Source organism: Chironomus tepperi, unplaced genomic scaffold (genome assembly GCF_022539635.2).
Source record: "Chironomus tepperi strain 1889 unplaced genomic scaffold, CSIRO-AGI_Ctep_v1 contig_67, whole genome shotgun sequence".
NCBI lineage: Eukaryota > Metazoa > Arthropoda > Insecta > Diptera > Chironomidae > Chironomus > Chironomus tepperi.
In genome coordinates, this window is record NW_027226189.1 from 1,732,973 (window position 1) to 1,749,088 (window position 16,116).

Here is a 16,116-nt window from a genome sequence, read left to right on the forward strand (position 1 = left end):
AACGAGCCATTTACCAAGGTCTTTAAGACATTATCGAAATGTTTACATCATTAACAATACTGCTCATGGCTGTTTCTTCCAAAATAATTTAACTTAAGTTCCACCGGACATCCATAATAGCTCATTTTTCATTACATACCTCTCAAAAGTCAATCATCGAGTGCGATGATTCAGAAAATAATTTTAGATAAATAGTAATACGTAATGAATCTATTTAACTGAATACCTGATCATTTATGTCTGTGAATGAGCTTTGATTGTGGATCTTGAAGATAATTTTGAATATGTCCTTGTAAAATCATCATTAACTCACCTTTCACGTCTTTGTTGTGGTGTTAATCCATCGTCTACTTTTTTAGATTGTTCTTGTTTCTTCAAGTTCTTGGCTCTTGCCAACTCGCGCTGATTGCCACCTATATTTAAATTATTTAAAAATATATTTTTTTAATACGAAATTTCTAGAAATTTTCAATTTTTTCATGAATTTCTTCATATTATTTACAAACTTTATACTATAATTAATACTTACGAGTCATTATTGTAGTTTAAACGTCAAACAGAGTCGATTTATAGAAAAACTTGGCGAAAATGAACTTTTTAAATATTTTTGATAACACAAACAATGTTTTCTTTGATCAATGTAATCATCGACGTGGATTGACCAACTGTCATTTTCTCAGGTAAAAGAATTCAAAAAACTTTTGACCGTTAATTTTTGAACCGGTACTTTTAATACAAATTACCGATTCAAACTTGTATCAAAAGAACGCGCGTTATTCTTCAAAACAATTTTCCGATAAAAGTTTGTTAAGTACAGCTTAAATCAATAAGAAAGCGACTTATTAGCAATTATTGATTAATATGGCACGCAAGAAGGAAGTTGTAAAGGAGAGCGACAGCGATTCCGACGCAAAAGGTACGTAAATTCAATTTTTAAGCGTTTGTTTATCAATTAATAATTTAAAAATATTTCAGATGTTAAGAAAATCAAGAAGATTAAGCAAGAACTGAAGATTGTTGACGATTCAAGTGACGAAGATGAGGAGGAGGAGGTTGAGAGCGAAGAGGAAGAGATGGTTTACAGTATGTAGCTCAAAAATATTTAATTATGTTCACTGGATCTCATAATTTCTGCATTTTTAGATGAATACACAGATCCAACAGATCATCTCAAGATTGAAACAAAGTTCTCACTCGAATTAAAGCTTCAGCTTCTCGCCGAAATTAAGAACATCAACAAGAGAAAGACATCGTCATATAAAGTGGCATTAAAGCATTTTGACTGGTCACAAATATCCATTGAAGGACATACAATTGAAGAATGTAAAGCATGTCTGGATGAGATATTGAAGCCAATCTGTTCAATTCGTACTTTAGATGAAATGTTGACTGATTATGAACAGCATCATCAGAAATATGACCTAAAAATGCATCCAGATGCACCAAAAATACCTAGAAATGCTGTAATGCGCTTTATTGATGATAACCGCGACAAGTTTAAGAAGGCATTGATGAAGGAGTTTCCAGGTGCTCAAGTTGGATTGGTATGTGTTGCTTAAAATTTGTGTTATGTTCATGCTGGATCTTTTTCCAAGTCAACTGGAAGTTTTCATATTAACTGGATCTTGTCAATCTTAATTGGACCATGTGGTTACATTATTAAGATATGCTTGCTATAAGAGTTTGAACTGACATGAGCCTCCTAAGATTGCTTTCTTTCTATGCTAGAACCATCTCATTAGATCCTTAAATTTTCCTACGTTACGTAATTTTACGTACGTAACCAGTTGATTTTCAAATATATTTCGACCGTAAAATTTTAAATATTAATTGACCGTTATTCTTCGAATCTAATAACTAACATTTTTCCATAATTTTACAGAAAGAAATCAGTTCTTATGGAGCGAAAAAGTTTTCCGAACTACCAGTAGCTAAACAGGAACAGTACAAAGCCCAGTACAAGAATGAATTGAAGGAATATGCATTAAAGAAAGCTGAATTGCTTCGAAATTGTCCAGAATTGGTGAAAAAGCGAGCAGCAAGAAAGAAGACGACAAAAGAGAAGGTAGTCCGTGAACGAAAGGCAAAACCAGAGCTGCCATACATCACGCCATTTATGATTTATCGTGAAGAGTTGGCAAAAGAAGGCAAGACAATCAGCTATCATGATGCACAGCAACTATACAAAAACATGCCTGACGAGGAGAAAATTAAGCATATTCAGACATTGTTGGCACTTGACACGCATTTAGAGAAGCAATTTTCAACGCAAGAACAAAAAATTTTAAAAAATCCAAACGGAATGCCGGCACGTCCGTTAAATGCTTACAATTATTTCCTTAAGGATTTATGTAAAGACGAAAGCATCGATCGTAAGGAAATCCTTAAAACCAGTTCAATTATGTGGAAAACAATAGATCCAGAAAAGAAAGCTGTGTACCTTGATCGACATCAAAGAGAAGTTGAAGCCTGGCAGGAGAAAATGAAAGTTTGGATTCAGACATTACCAATTGAACAGCGTTCCGAACAAATGGCAAAACATGGATTTTTATCGAAACTTGAGTCAACAAAGAAACGCAAGAGGAATGACGAGACAATAGCAACTCCACCAGTAACTGAATCGGACCCAAAAAAGCGTAAGAAGCAACCAACTTTAGACGAAGTTGTCAATTTCAAAAAGGAGGAACCAAAAGAAAAGTCTGTAATCAACATCATCCCAGCAACTCCAGCAAGTCCTACGAAACAGTCAAAAGCAAACAACGTCCAAATTGCCGGTGTATCGGCTTTAAGTAAAGCTGTCGATTTTGAAACGCCGACCAAGAAGAAGAAGAAAGGTTTCGAATCGGACGCATCGAGCATCGATTCCACACCAAGAAAGAAGAAGTTTAAGGAATGTGTTGAGTCATTTGGTCCATATCCATCACTCAAGACTGCTCATTACTTTATGTCACAAAAGTATGCCGGAAAGCCTTCCAAAGTGGCAAAAGCATACGGAAAGTTATCAAAGCAGGAGAAGAAGCAGCTTTATGCTGAAATGCAGAAGATCAAGAATGAATATTTTACTAAATTAAAGAAATTTATCACGGAAAATGGAAATTATGCTGATAAAGTTCGAACGTTCCATGATAATAATCGTCAAGAGCAGGAACAAAGTATTTCATGGCACACGGAAGCCGGAACGGATAGAAGCGACGACAGCGACGATAGTGACGATTCTGATAGTTCATAAAGATTGTGTCTGTGCTAAGGAATTACGGACATACGGTTTATAATATTATGTTAAATCTTTTTCAACATAGTTAAATTAAGGCTTAAGCTTTTCAATCATTTTCTTCTTTCTTTTTGACATTTCTTATATTGTTTATCATTAAAAATTAATATTTGAAAAATTTAATCAATAACTTTTAAGTAGAACGATTGTAAAACTGATATGAAAAGTTAATAAAATATTTTTTGATAAAACACAATTTAATTAATTTGAAATTTGAAAGGGATTGGGGAATCGGTTATTTTTAACGGATAATTTAGTTTTGAAAATTATTATTGAGAAAGGGTATGCGAGAATGAAATTATTTTTTCAGTTACTTTTCAAATATTTTATGATCGTTATTTTTCAAATACTTATTGACGGTTATTTTTCAAATACCTTTTGACGCTTACTTTTCAAATATTTTCTGACGGTTGTTATTCAAATACTTTTTGACAGTTATCTTTCAAATATCTTTTGACAGTTATTTTTTCAAATATTTTATTACTGTTATTTTTCAAATTTTTTTTTGACTGTTATTTTTTGAATTACTTTTTTCAACATTTTTCAAAGATTAATTACTTCTTCCACTGAACCTATACAGATATTCTGAAGAGGGTTTACATAAAAACATCAACATTATTCCTATATTCCCAAAATCCTGTCAAACCTCATCAAATCAGCTAAATATTCATAACCATGACATTAATTCGAGTTGACTTTAATCTGCGATGTAAATATGACAGGAATCAAGGAAATTACCTCCCAAAAAAATTCCCCTAAATAAAAGCATCCACGGGAGGCTTACCACGAATCAAACGATAAAAATGTCATTATATTGAAAACTTCATTCAATATTTTTTTGATGGATATAATCAACATGTTCATTGACGGCATGTACAATTCATTGGGGAATCAAATTCCATTGAAATTTGATTAGATACTTTATATAACGACAGTTTGTAGAATATGACGAGAGCATTAATACGAAATGACACAAATTATTATCGTACTTACAACCAGTGCCAGTGCCAGTGCACAGTTTTTGGTCTTGTATTTCATTCCCTTCAATAATTTTTTTTTTGAGCAGCGCGCTCATATCATGAAAGGCGATGAACGATAAATTCAAATTATTAAAGCAGACGGAAGAAAGTTTTTTTTTTTGCTGCTGCTTCTTGCTGAGGTTCTTTTTTTATGGAAAATAGAGAACGATGGTAATCTGTAATTTGATGCATCTGCCAGAACATAAATATTTTCCCTTCTCTGCTTCTTTTTTTTGTGTGCTTCTCTGACTTTCTTTCTTTCTATTTGGAGTGTGTATGTATCTACGATTTAGCGGGAAAATGTGTGCATTGATGAGTTTTGGGTTTGGTCATTTTGGGGTTAGGATGTCTGTTTTCATGAATATTGTGTGAATTTAGAGTATTTTCTTGGGATTTTGGTTCCTATTGGATGTTATTAGCAATATTGTGACTGCGACTCATACAAATAGCAGTTTAATCTCAATCAACTAGCCAAATCACTTCCAAAACTCATCATAACCTAAAAATTCGTCTTATTCCTCAACATTCTGTCAACATCCCTCTTGCTCCCCGTGTTGCTCAATAATTTTTTTGTGGCTTTTCTTTTAGCAGCAATGAGAATATGCTTCATAGCAGACTGAAAAGTTGAGAATATTGAAGATGAGAAGGGTTTTTCCATCATAGATACAAAAAAAGACATATGTACATGTACAAAACACGTTCGCGAATCCATGGTATTCAATATACTTTTTTTAAAATGAACTTCAATTTCCACTCGAATGGTTTTGAAGCACTAAATGTGATTTAAATGGAAATAAACGGATGTTGTGATGGCGATAAGAGAAGAAAATTGTCGAGATGATATAATGCATCAAAGAATTGCGATCATATATGCGTCACGTTTCAATTTCTCCATGATTTTTTCTCATATAGAGTCTTGGTGCATGTATATCATGCAGCGATAAGGATTGGGGAGTTGTTTGTGTATGATGTGTGTTGTATCTGGATCTTAGAGCGGTAATGGAAGGGTTGAGGAGGTTTGTGGTCCTGGATGTAACAATTATGTCAGGTATCTTCTCTTACTGCTGTTATTCCTCCTTTTTGTTGGTTCTAAGGCATTTGGTTCTAGTTCAGTCAATGCTTTGTTTACGTTTTGTGTTCTAAATACTGAATTGACGTTTGAATTGAAGATATTTAGCTTCATACATTGAAATAGTCGCGGAGAAGTCTAAATGTAATCAGAGATTGAGACTTAACTGGAATCTTAAGATCCTGTGACAAGTTTCTTAAAACTTTACTTCAAAATCGGTGTTCGAAGACTGAAAAATCAATCAAATCTCAATTCCTGAATGTGAATCATTAGATCCAGAACTGCCACAGTCAGTCGAGTTCTATTAAGCAACCTGCTTCATGTTATCACTAAAAACGCTCGACATTCCCACCAAACAACTCCACAACAACAAAAAAAATCTGTAATAATAATCCTGATTGAGTATATTGGATGCACTTGATGATTGGATGGATTATCGTTATAATTTCCAGCAAATCCCCATTGATGTAAATTACCTGAACTCTGCGGGTGCATAAATTTAGAGATGCCAATTTTCAACACCGAACAAAAAAAAAGTAAATACTCGTTGAGTTGAGGCAAAAAAAGGAAGCAAATTATGGCACATAAATATATAATCTTATTTTTTATTCTCGCTGACAATAACAGCAGCAGATACGAATCAAAGCAATAAAACAGAAATGGAAATAACAGGATTTGATTTTTCGATTCCTTTATCAGAGGCTTGTGATGTGTGATGAGTGAGAGATGTAGGTGGTTAATGTGAGTGATTCCTTTCTATATTTGGAATGGAATTTTTCAATTTTGTTGCTTGTGATTGTTTAGATTCAACTGTGGGAATCGTTGTGATTATGTGATTGGATGGTTGATGTATCCTAGAGATTGAAATGAAATCCTTTGGATACAATGTAAATAGCAAGAAGTCAGATAGTTTGTCGAATAGCTCAAGTCGATTGATCGATCCGAAATCTGACTTCAGATTGGCTCTGACTTGGCCACAAGCCGGTCTGGTACTGAATTCGGTCAAAAGCCGACATGGTTTTGAATTCGGCCTTAAGTCATCCTATTGCTGAATTCGACCACATGATTGCCAGGTGCTTAATTCAGCCACAAGGCGTACTGTTGCTGATTTGATTCATATGACGGTCTGGTACTGAATTCGGCGACAATCCGGTTTGGTACTAAATTCGGTCAAAGACAACAAAGCGATTTGATGCATGAATTTGAATTAATTAGAGATTCCTTCATAGCTACACTGTTTAGCTAGGCTTAATTGGTAAATCCAATCTATTCTCTAAAAGAAAACGCCCATTCCACAACCATTAACCTCGGAACTTAAGTGAAAACTGCCTTAAATTCAAGAAACTTGTTCATTCACGTCATTACGTTCTCTAACTATAGAAAACAGTCAAAACTCATGCACATAACCTCAAAATCTACTACAAAACATCTCAAATTGCAGTATTTGCATCACTGTCATAATGACTCCCTACTCTAAATCCCTCAAGAATTCAAATCTTCTTGATTACTCCCAAACTCAATCCCGAATTCCTTCAATTTTCATCCCTGCAGCTACAAAAAAAGTGAAAAAAATTTGAATATCGAGAAAAAGTCAATGTGCAATGAGCGATGGAGGAATGGTGGTGAAAAAAGTCCCTATAGATCATTATTATCAGCAGTCACTAGAGCGACAGTACAGGAATAAAAAAAAAATATTCAATCTAACAGCTCGATGCTATAAACATATACAAAACACACATGCACAGTGACAGAATGGTTTTTTATTATCATCATTCAGCAACCGCAGGAGAAAAGGAGCGAGAACAAAAAAAAAAAACAACAGAATATCATATATATATTGACTATCTTCCTTCCTCACTCATAATTCTCATCATCAATAAATAAAATATGTGCGATTCATAAATTTACTCGTGCGTTTGTATTTGTGTTCGTGTTGTTAACTTCATGACAAATTTTTGAAAGACTTTTTCGAATTTTTCATTTTATGACATGGCTTGAATCGCGGGGGTCGCGTGCAAATGATGTTCATTAAAATGTTGAAGGTTGTTAATGGCTCGAGGCTCATTCTTGCATTTTTCAGGTTTTTGAGGTTATAAGGCAATTGTGCATGTAAATTTAGTGTAATAAGCTTGACTTAGTAACTTATGATGTACTCGATCTTGAGCTAGCTGTTCGAACTGTAGGCTATAGAGCTGTGACGCGCAATGCAAAGTCTAGATACTACACCGTTCAAAGTGACTCGATCATTTGGTAAGCTTTCTAGTGATTCATAGTTGCTCGATATTTCAGATTCCATTAAACTTCTCCTATCGGGACACTTTGGATTGCTGTCACTACGGTTATTTACTTAGAATCAGAGATCGAATTAAACACACTTGAAGTTGGCTCGACTCGACTCGATTCGACTTAGAACTCTTCTTGGTACCAAGTAGCTGTTAATTGACAAACTTAGCAGTTATCGTCATTATCCTTCTTCTTAGTTCTAAGTATACTGCCACCTCTTCACTATGGTTGCAATATTTTAGAATGTGCCGATCTGGTTCAACGCAACATTGACATTCCTCAACTATCCTAAATCGCAAACGTAATATCCAAACGACCCCATGTAAGATCACATTACAATATGTATATAAGAAAACAGGAAACATATGTAGGTAAATATTTGCAAAATATCACGTGTTATTTGTCATGTTATATGAATTCCTGGAAAACTTATATAGCAACAATATTTCAATCTAATGATTCGTGTTACTAAGGTTAAAGCTAGAGGTCGAAGTCTAGTTGGATTTTGTATGTTGTTTATTCGACCCTTCCATACAAAATCTGATTTGGACATCAAGCTCTGCTTAAAGTTGAAGATTCTAAAATTCACCAAATTTTCCCCAACTTCCTGCCACTTTCTAATTATTTCTAGTCTAAATAGACAAAATTGGGAATTATGGCAACAATAAATCATATTTATGTATCAAAATTTAAGTCATTCTTTACATTCACACAGATACATGAGCGTAGGCTGTAAAGATGTCAAAGTCCTTAACAGATTTTATTTTCGACGAAGAAAATCTTCTTTAAAATTCAACAGCTTGTCAAGCTTCTCCGTTTAACATATCTTGACTGAATGTTTTCATTTTTAACAACTTGCAGAAGCTATCAGATTTTATTTTTTGTGGAACGGAATTAAATTTGAAGGCATTGAACTTTGATGTCTTGTTGAAGTAGGTTAGTGAGCTTATTTTTGGATGATAATTGGTTGATTTTTGATGAATTTTTAAGGTTATCTGTCAAATTTAGGTTAGAGTTGCCCTGATTGTTACAAAAATTATGAAAATTTGAGGTTAGATTTCAAAATTAAACTACAGAATGAAGAACTGATGCAAAAATTTGAGTTCAAATTCATAAATTGATGCAAAAGAAGAAGCAACAATTTAAAATAATCAAATCCGTTACAGAAAATTGATGCAAAAAAGAAGCGAAGATTCAAAAATTAAATTTTCGTTACAAAAAATTGATTCAAAAGCGATCAAATATTCAAAATTGAAATTTCGGTTTTCATTAACCAATGATGATGCGAAAAAGAAGCAATAAATTCAAATTTTATATTTCCGTTGATCCAAAATTCTCAATAAACGTAAATTCCTTATCAAAATGCGTTTCAATAGCCTTACAACCACGACAAAATAAAGCAAAAACCAAAAAAGTTGTAAGCGTTGATAAATTTACGACGTAGGCCATTCGTGGCATCATGAAAAAAGAAGCGATGAAAAGAAGAAGAATGAAAAACTTTTTTTTGTTGTTGTTGCTGCTCGTATTCATGAATAAGAATCATAAAATAACACAATATAATAATCTACAGCTGTTTCATAAAGCAGAAATTGGTGGCAAAAAATATATATTCATGTTTAGCGTGGCATCAGTCAGCAATATCTGTAACTGAATGAAAAGTATCCTTATATGGGAAACAGAAGGAAAATTTCTTATTTTTATCCAACGAAAAACTTCTAAAATTGCTTTTGTTGTAAGAAATGAAAAAAAAGAAAAGTTCTTTTGTGTGGGAAAAAAGGAACGACGTCTTAAAATTGCGGATATAATTGAATTTCATCCAATCAAAAAATTATAAATGAAAAGGAAAAGTGCTTCAATTAAAGAAGAAATGAATGAAGTGGATGAAAGGTTTAAAGCTTAATTTGAAGAAGAAAAAATAAAATCCGTCGTCAATTTCAACTGTGAGGAAGCAAGTGGAAAATGTCTTCATTAATGAAGCTCAAAAAAGCATTTTTGTACTGTAGAATTTTGTTGTTTTGGTTGAGTTTAAATGCAATTTAAGAGCTCTATACTTACTGAGATCCATTATCTTCCTCAGGTGGTGCCTAAAGCTGCCTTTATCACTTATTTCCATCTGCCAATTTCTATATAAATCTAAGATGTTTATTCTTCAAAGTTCAAATGCAGACTGAACTTTTGCATCAAAAAAGGGTGTTCAACTAAGTAAAATACAAACTATTCAAATCTCAAATGAACGTTACAACACTTAATTTTGTATTTCAATGTTTCCTTTGATTCAAAAATGAAGTTTTGTTCAATTTTGTAGTTGGATGCCACTCGTTTTTAAGTATATTAATCCATAATCCATCAAAAATTGTCAAACAGCATACAGAAGAACAGACAAACCAAACGACAAAATCACAACTCCATCAAAAGTCCACAAAGTCTACTAAAAATCATGAAAGGAAATTAGAAGATGAAAGAACCAAATCCAATATAAGAAGCTAATTGAAGGAAGCTTTAGTAGCTTTTATCAAAAAGGAATTTCTTCTCTCTCTCTCTCTTCCTTTCTTGTAATTGACCTCTTCGAGCCCAAAAATCACAAATCTCAATTTTACTCCTTCCTTTCATTTCTCTTCTTATTATTTCTAGGCAGGATAGGAAACTTTGGATTATGTTTTATTACATTACTGAATCTGTCTTTATTACTTTTTTGCTTGATACTGATCCCTGAGATTTATTTACTTATACTATATTAACAGTTTGAGTTTCCTTTTTCTGGGAATGCTGAGTGATTTTTTTCAGAGTGATTATAGAGTTTTATTGCTTATTTAACGGAGGGATTCGAGGTAAATTCTACTTTTTAATATAAATAGATAGAATTTTTATTGCTTTTTGGTTTTATAGCCTTTGAAGCTTACGGAATGATTAGCACAAGCTTAAAAGTCTGACCTTAAAATGGTAGGAAGTGGACTTTTGAGATAAATTTCGATTTCTATAACAAAATTAGGTTGAAAGTTCTCTAGAAAAGTGTTGGAACTGCATTCTATCTGCAAAAATGCTTCAGCACACTTGCAATTCATGCACTGTGTTTAGTTCTTTTGTATTTTCGATAAAATTTGTTTATAAATTCACAATTATGTTTAGTCTTCAGAGTTCAAATACAGACTGTATTTTTGCATCAAAAGGGGGAATTCAACTATGCACAATAAATGCTATTCAAATCTCAAATGATCGTTATAACACGTGAAGTTTCGATTTATTGCTCTAGGCATCTAAAGGATTACCAGTGCAATTTAGAGCACTTCTTTAACGACTGCATGATTGATGTGTCAGTCTAACATTTGATTCCAACACAAAACTCAAATTCCCATCCCCTGCAATATGATTTCAGCTTCCTTTTACGTAATTTCATTAAATAAATTTCACTTCCTTTTCACAACAAAAGCTTCACTTCACAAATACAGATACAGTTGTTTCATTTCTTTTGTACTCCAATATTCAATGATGCTGAACATTATAAACTTTCAGAAATTTTTTTCTGATTTTCCTCTCTTTTCTTTTGCTTTTCTCAATGGAGTCTATGGATGTATAAATATAAATTTTACAGATACTGAAGAAGGGGCAAGCTTAATAATCTGAAAAGAAGAATTATTTTTTTGTATGGTTTAAGAAAATATTTTTCCATTTGATTTGATCTTTTCTGCCTTACTATCTACTTCTTCTGTCTTTTTCTTACTTCATGCATTGTGGCTTCTTGTCGGCTTATTTCTATCATATTATATTGCTGTGTGAGACCTTCTAAGAACACAAAAAAAGGGAATAAGAAGTGAAAAAGATGAAAGCACGAATCCATAATATAAATTTTTCATCAGAAAATTCTGTGTGCTTTTGGAAGTAGAGACAGAAATTACAAACGATGATTCGTTATTAGTTTTAGTTGATTGGTGAATTTTGTGAAATTGGAGATTACTTTTGATGTAAAAAGGATTTGTTGATTAAAGTGAGGAATGAATGTGTTTTAAAGCTTTTTGGTGATGACTTGATAATGAGTTCCGAATTCATCGGGAGCTGGTTTAGAGACCTAATACAATCTGTTTTAAGACCTTCATTCAAACTCTTATTGCCACTTTCGACTAGCTTTTTGTTGACCTTAAATGGTTTTAGTTACTGAAGAAACTGGTTTGAGAACCTGCTGGAATCAAGTTAGGAACCCAATTCACCAAAGATCTAAGTCGATTTTTGTAATAAAGAGTTAAGTCGATTCTGATCCCTTCGAACAGAGCTTTATATGAAATATAGTCAATTTGAGCTGAATCAAGTCGACTTAACTTCGATTCGATTCAAATTCGAGTTCTACCATTGAGCTTCTGGTTCCTGCCTACGTTAAATTAAAAGTAAATTCCTACCAAAAAATCAATTTAATTAAAAAACTTTAAACAAAAAAACAAGCGAAATTTAATTTTTCCATTTTATTGTTTCAGTTCATTCTGTAATTTAATGTGAATTTAAATATGTGCATTTAAGTTAAACACAAAATAACTTTTGTTTTACATTGCCAGATTTCCGGATTATTCATTTATAGTCATGCACTATTACATGCTAACATTATGTGATAAAAATGTTTTAATATCCCGAGATGTAAAATTGAAAGTATTAAGATAGTAAGTTGCTTTATATGACTGGTTTAGATGCAGGGTCGTATCCAGAAATAGAGAGGATCAACATGATATGAATACACTCTGATGACGTCGTGTTAGGATGCTATTGGCCCATTTTGACAGCAATAAATGATATTTGATGCATCGTGTCGCGCAGGAGGCGTTCTTTGAAAGATGGATGAGCTTAACTTCTCTTTTAGGAGAACAGGCTTCGATTTTTCGATCGAATGCCTAACTATAAACTAGAAATCACATTGTAAGTTGTACAATTGTCAAGTTTATAAGTAGACAAACGATAGACTAATCGCAGCGTGCTTTACTAGGGCTACAAAGCATTCATCCAGTCAAAACCATTTGAAATTGACTATTTTAGTCAAAACTCAATAAAATGCGCCCATTCCAAATCCATGCTCTATTTAAACATTGCTCGGAAATTACAATTTAAAAATAAATTCAACAATACAAAATAAGCAAATGAATTAACTTGTGTTTTACACAACAAAACCACAGTGTAGTGAATAATAAGCAGAAATTCCACAGCACAGAAAAAAATTTCCAGCTCAAGAAATTCTATGAATATTCCAAAAAAATTACAAGGATTGCTCAAAATCACTGACTGCAAATGCTTTGACGGAAGTGGTGGTTTGAATACAAAAAAATCCGTTTTATTTTTCTGTATAGCATATAGCAATTTAAATCTTAATTTCAAACGGATGCCGAGAATAAAGTTCATGGATAAATTACTGTTGGCTGGTACAACAAAAGAAAAAAATTTAATTATTTTTTTTTTTAATTTTAAGTGATGAATAAAAGCACATAAATGCCATGCAAAATGAGAATAATGAAGCATTCCGGAACGAATTTGGATAATTTTATTTTTTGTTCTTTATTTCTTTCGGGTTTCCTTCGTCCACAGCCAGCTACAACATTTTCAAAGTTAATCTTCATGAATTTAAAGTTGCATGATGCCTTTCAGTTAAAAGAATGGCATTTTGAATGGAATTTTCCGCTACGAAGAAAATTAATTCCTGTTCCTTTCCATTTCGCACTCCCATGCTATGCAATTATGAATATTTAATTCAACGAAATAAGAATCCTTTTCCAACAATAATCTTCGTGTTTTGAGGAATTATTTTAAAAATAAAGTATTAAATTAAAAAGCGCATTTTTGTTCAATTATGTAATTTATGAGCTGGATTTGATGTGAAAATGTAGATTTAATGATGGTTTGGCTGCTTGGTTGTCGAAGCTTTCATACAAAAAGCTCAAAATGTTTGAATGTTACAAAACCGTTAAAAATTTGAATTCTACAGAACGGTTAAAAATTTGAATTTCACAAAACAATTGAAAATTCAAATTCTACAAAACGGCTACAAAAATTTGAAATTTACAAAACGGTTACGGTTAAAAGTTTAAATTCTACAAAATTGTTACAAAAATTCAAATTCTACAAAACGGCTACAAAAATTTGAAATTTACAAAACAGTTAAAAATTCAAATTTCAAAATTCAGTTAAATTCCTCAACTTCCTCATCAATCTTCACATCCAAAAACTGCGCTCACACCACTCAACTCCCACGTGATTCATTTCTATTTCTATTTCAGTATTTATTTTTTTTTCTCATTTTGCTAATAGCTACTGACGCTGTTCCATCAATCTTTACAGCTCTCAAAGTTCATAAACTTTTCCTCCTTTCATTTCAACTCATGTTAAAGGGAAATAAATGAAAATTACGAAACAGCAAAAAAAAAAGCACAGAATTTTCTACAGAGATTTAATTCTTTCCTCTCTTCAACATTCTTCATTCTTTTATTTGTTGTGTAGTGCACGATGAGTAGTGTTTGGAGTTGTGGGGCTAGGGGTGGGAAGCTTTATTGTTTAGATTTAGAGTTAGAAATTAAATTGAATTAGTTTTGAATTTTTCTGATTTTTAACAGATTACGTCTGTACGTAATTGATTCCAAGCAGTACATTTGGCAGGTTTATGGATATCACATAGAGTCGGGGTCCATTTGGTGCTAATACAAGAGCTTTAAAAGCTCTGTGATGGAATCTTGTTGATTGGCGATGCACGGGTTTTTGTACATAAGAATATATTCTAAATTACAGACAGACTTGACTTCAATCCTGACAACCCTGCACTGTCTGAACCAGTTCTGAGCAGAGTGTAATCTGGGGTATTGAGCCATAATCAGGCAAATCTTCTATTATGAGAGCAAGGCCTCTATAACCGCGTGATCAGGCAACAGACTGGATATCTGTTTTATTCTTTGGGAGGACATACGTTCGGTTTCCATCAGTGACCGATCCTCCAATCATTATAATGAGGGCTATTGACAAGACATGGATTCGTACCCAATGCTCAAAATGCGACATTACTCACTTACTTACTTCGTTGGCCGTACAGATCAAGTGTGATCCATGGCCTCCCTCAGTCGGTTCCTGAAGCTGGCTCTATCGCTGGCTACCGCTTGCCAATTACCAATTCCAAGTGTGACACTATCTCTATCGACAGCTTCCTTACATGAGTTCTTTGGCCTACCGCGCGATCTCTTGCCATCTAAAAAGTTGGAATGCGACAGTACAAACCCAAAAAGTATCCACTCCCAGACTTTAAGGATCATTTGAGTTAACATTTATGAGTGTTGCTATCGAGAGAGAAATAGAAAAATAGAATGGGAATGGAAGGGGCCAAACAATCGCAATTTCATTCCTTTCATTCAAAATCTCCATTCTTTGTTATTCCGTTTTGACGGAAATTCCTTTTTCCCATTTCGCAATTCAGTTAGCGCAAGCAAACGTCTGACTCGAGCAATAATAATCTTCATCATTACACTCTCATTTCATACTGTGGAAATAAAAATTATTATTTATGCCTCCTTATTAAGCATTAAGCATGAAAATTTTCTGTTGGGAAAAATCGAGGATATATTCATAAAAATAAAACAAAACAGCGAAGAAATCCGTGAGAGACATAGACGAATGATAAAAATCTAGATCTCGTATACACTTGAATAAGCAGAAATAAGGAAGGAGGAGAGAGAAATTCAATTAATCAAGTCAATTAATTCCCATTTGTCTCTATTAAACTGCATGAATACAAAAAAATAAGGAGCGACATTGCAGATTAGCGACATGACATTAATTAAGCAATTGTGCTGCAATAATTTTTTCCATTCAATTCCATTTTTTTCAAGTAGCAGAACTTTAAGTATGAATGAGAAATTTATGGAATGAAATATGAAATAAAAAGGCATCAAAATGCGGCAGCTGGTTGGATCATAAAATGTAAAAAAGTGCTTTTTTCTCTTTTAAATAAAATATAAATTTAAGCTTTAGCAGTTTCTGCAGGAATGAATAAAGTGATGGCTTTTCATGGGTTACTGGATGCTGATTCTTATTAGCTGTATTTTGTCCGTTTCACTGATTTTTTAATTTTAAATTGTGGCTTTGTATACAATTTTATTTTAACGGAAATTTGTGGTTTGAAATTTTTGCATCATTTTTCGCTTCAGTGAAGCAAATTTTTGTTTGTAAAATTAATTAATTCACAGTTGTGCAGTTTATTGTTAGTTTTAAAGTGATTTTAAGTGTTTAAGTATTCAGAAAGTGATTCTAAGGAATATTTCTAAATGATGCACTAGTTAGCAGGTAAGTAAAGCACTTTTTAAAGGAAATTAAGTCATTTTTTGGGAAAATTTTGATTTTTTGAATTTTTCAAAGCTTGCTACATACCCAAATTGATTAATTACTCTCGTTTCAGGCTGCATCTGGATCTATTTGGCCAGCGAATCAAGTAAGTGGTACATTACTCTTTAATAGTTCCGGTTTCT

The 16,116-nt window shown here is 32.9% G+C and overlaps 1 protein-coding gene across 1 annotated transcript; it reads left to right on the forward strand.

Moving 5' to 3' along the window:
• The first annotated feature begins 751 nt into the window (after nt 1–751).
• On the forward strand, nt 752–3,467 carry LOC139100505 (nucleolar transcription factor 1-B-like). The gene is made up of 4 exons (XM_070653109.1): nt 752–916; nt 976–1,083; nt 1,144–1,544; nt 1,883–3,467. Exons 1-4 carry the CDS (start codon nt 862–864, stop codon nt 3,227–3,229), a joined length of 1,911 nt encoding a protein of 636 aa, XP_070509210.1. The 5' UTR covers nt 752–861; the 3' UTR covers nt 3,230–3,467.
• The last annotated feature ends 12,649 nt before the right edge of the window (nt 3,468–16,116 follow it).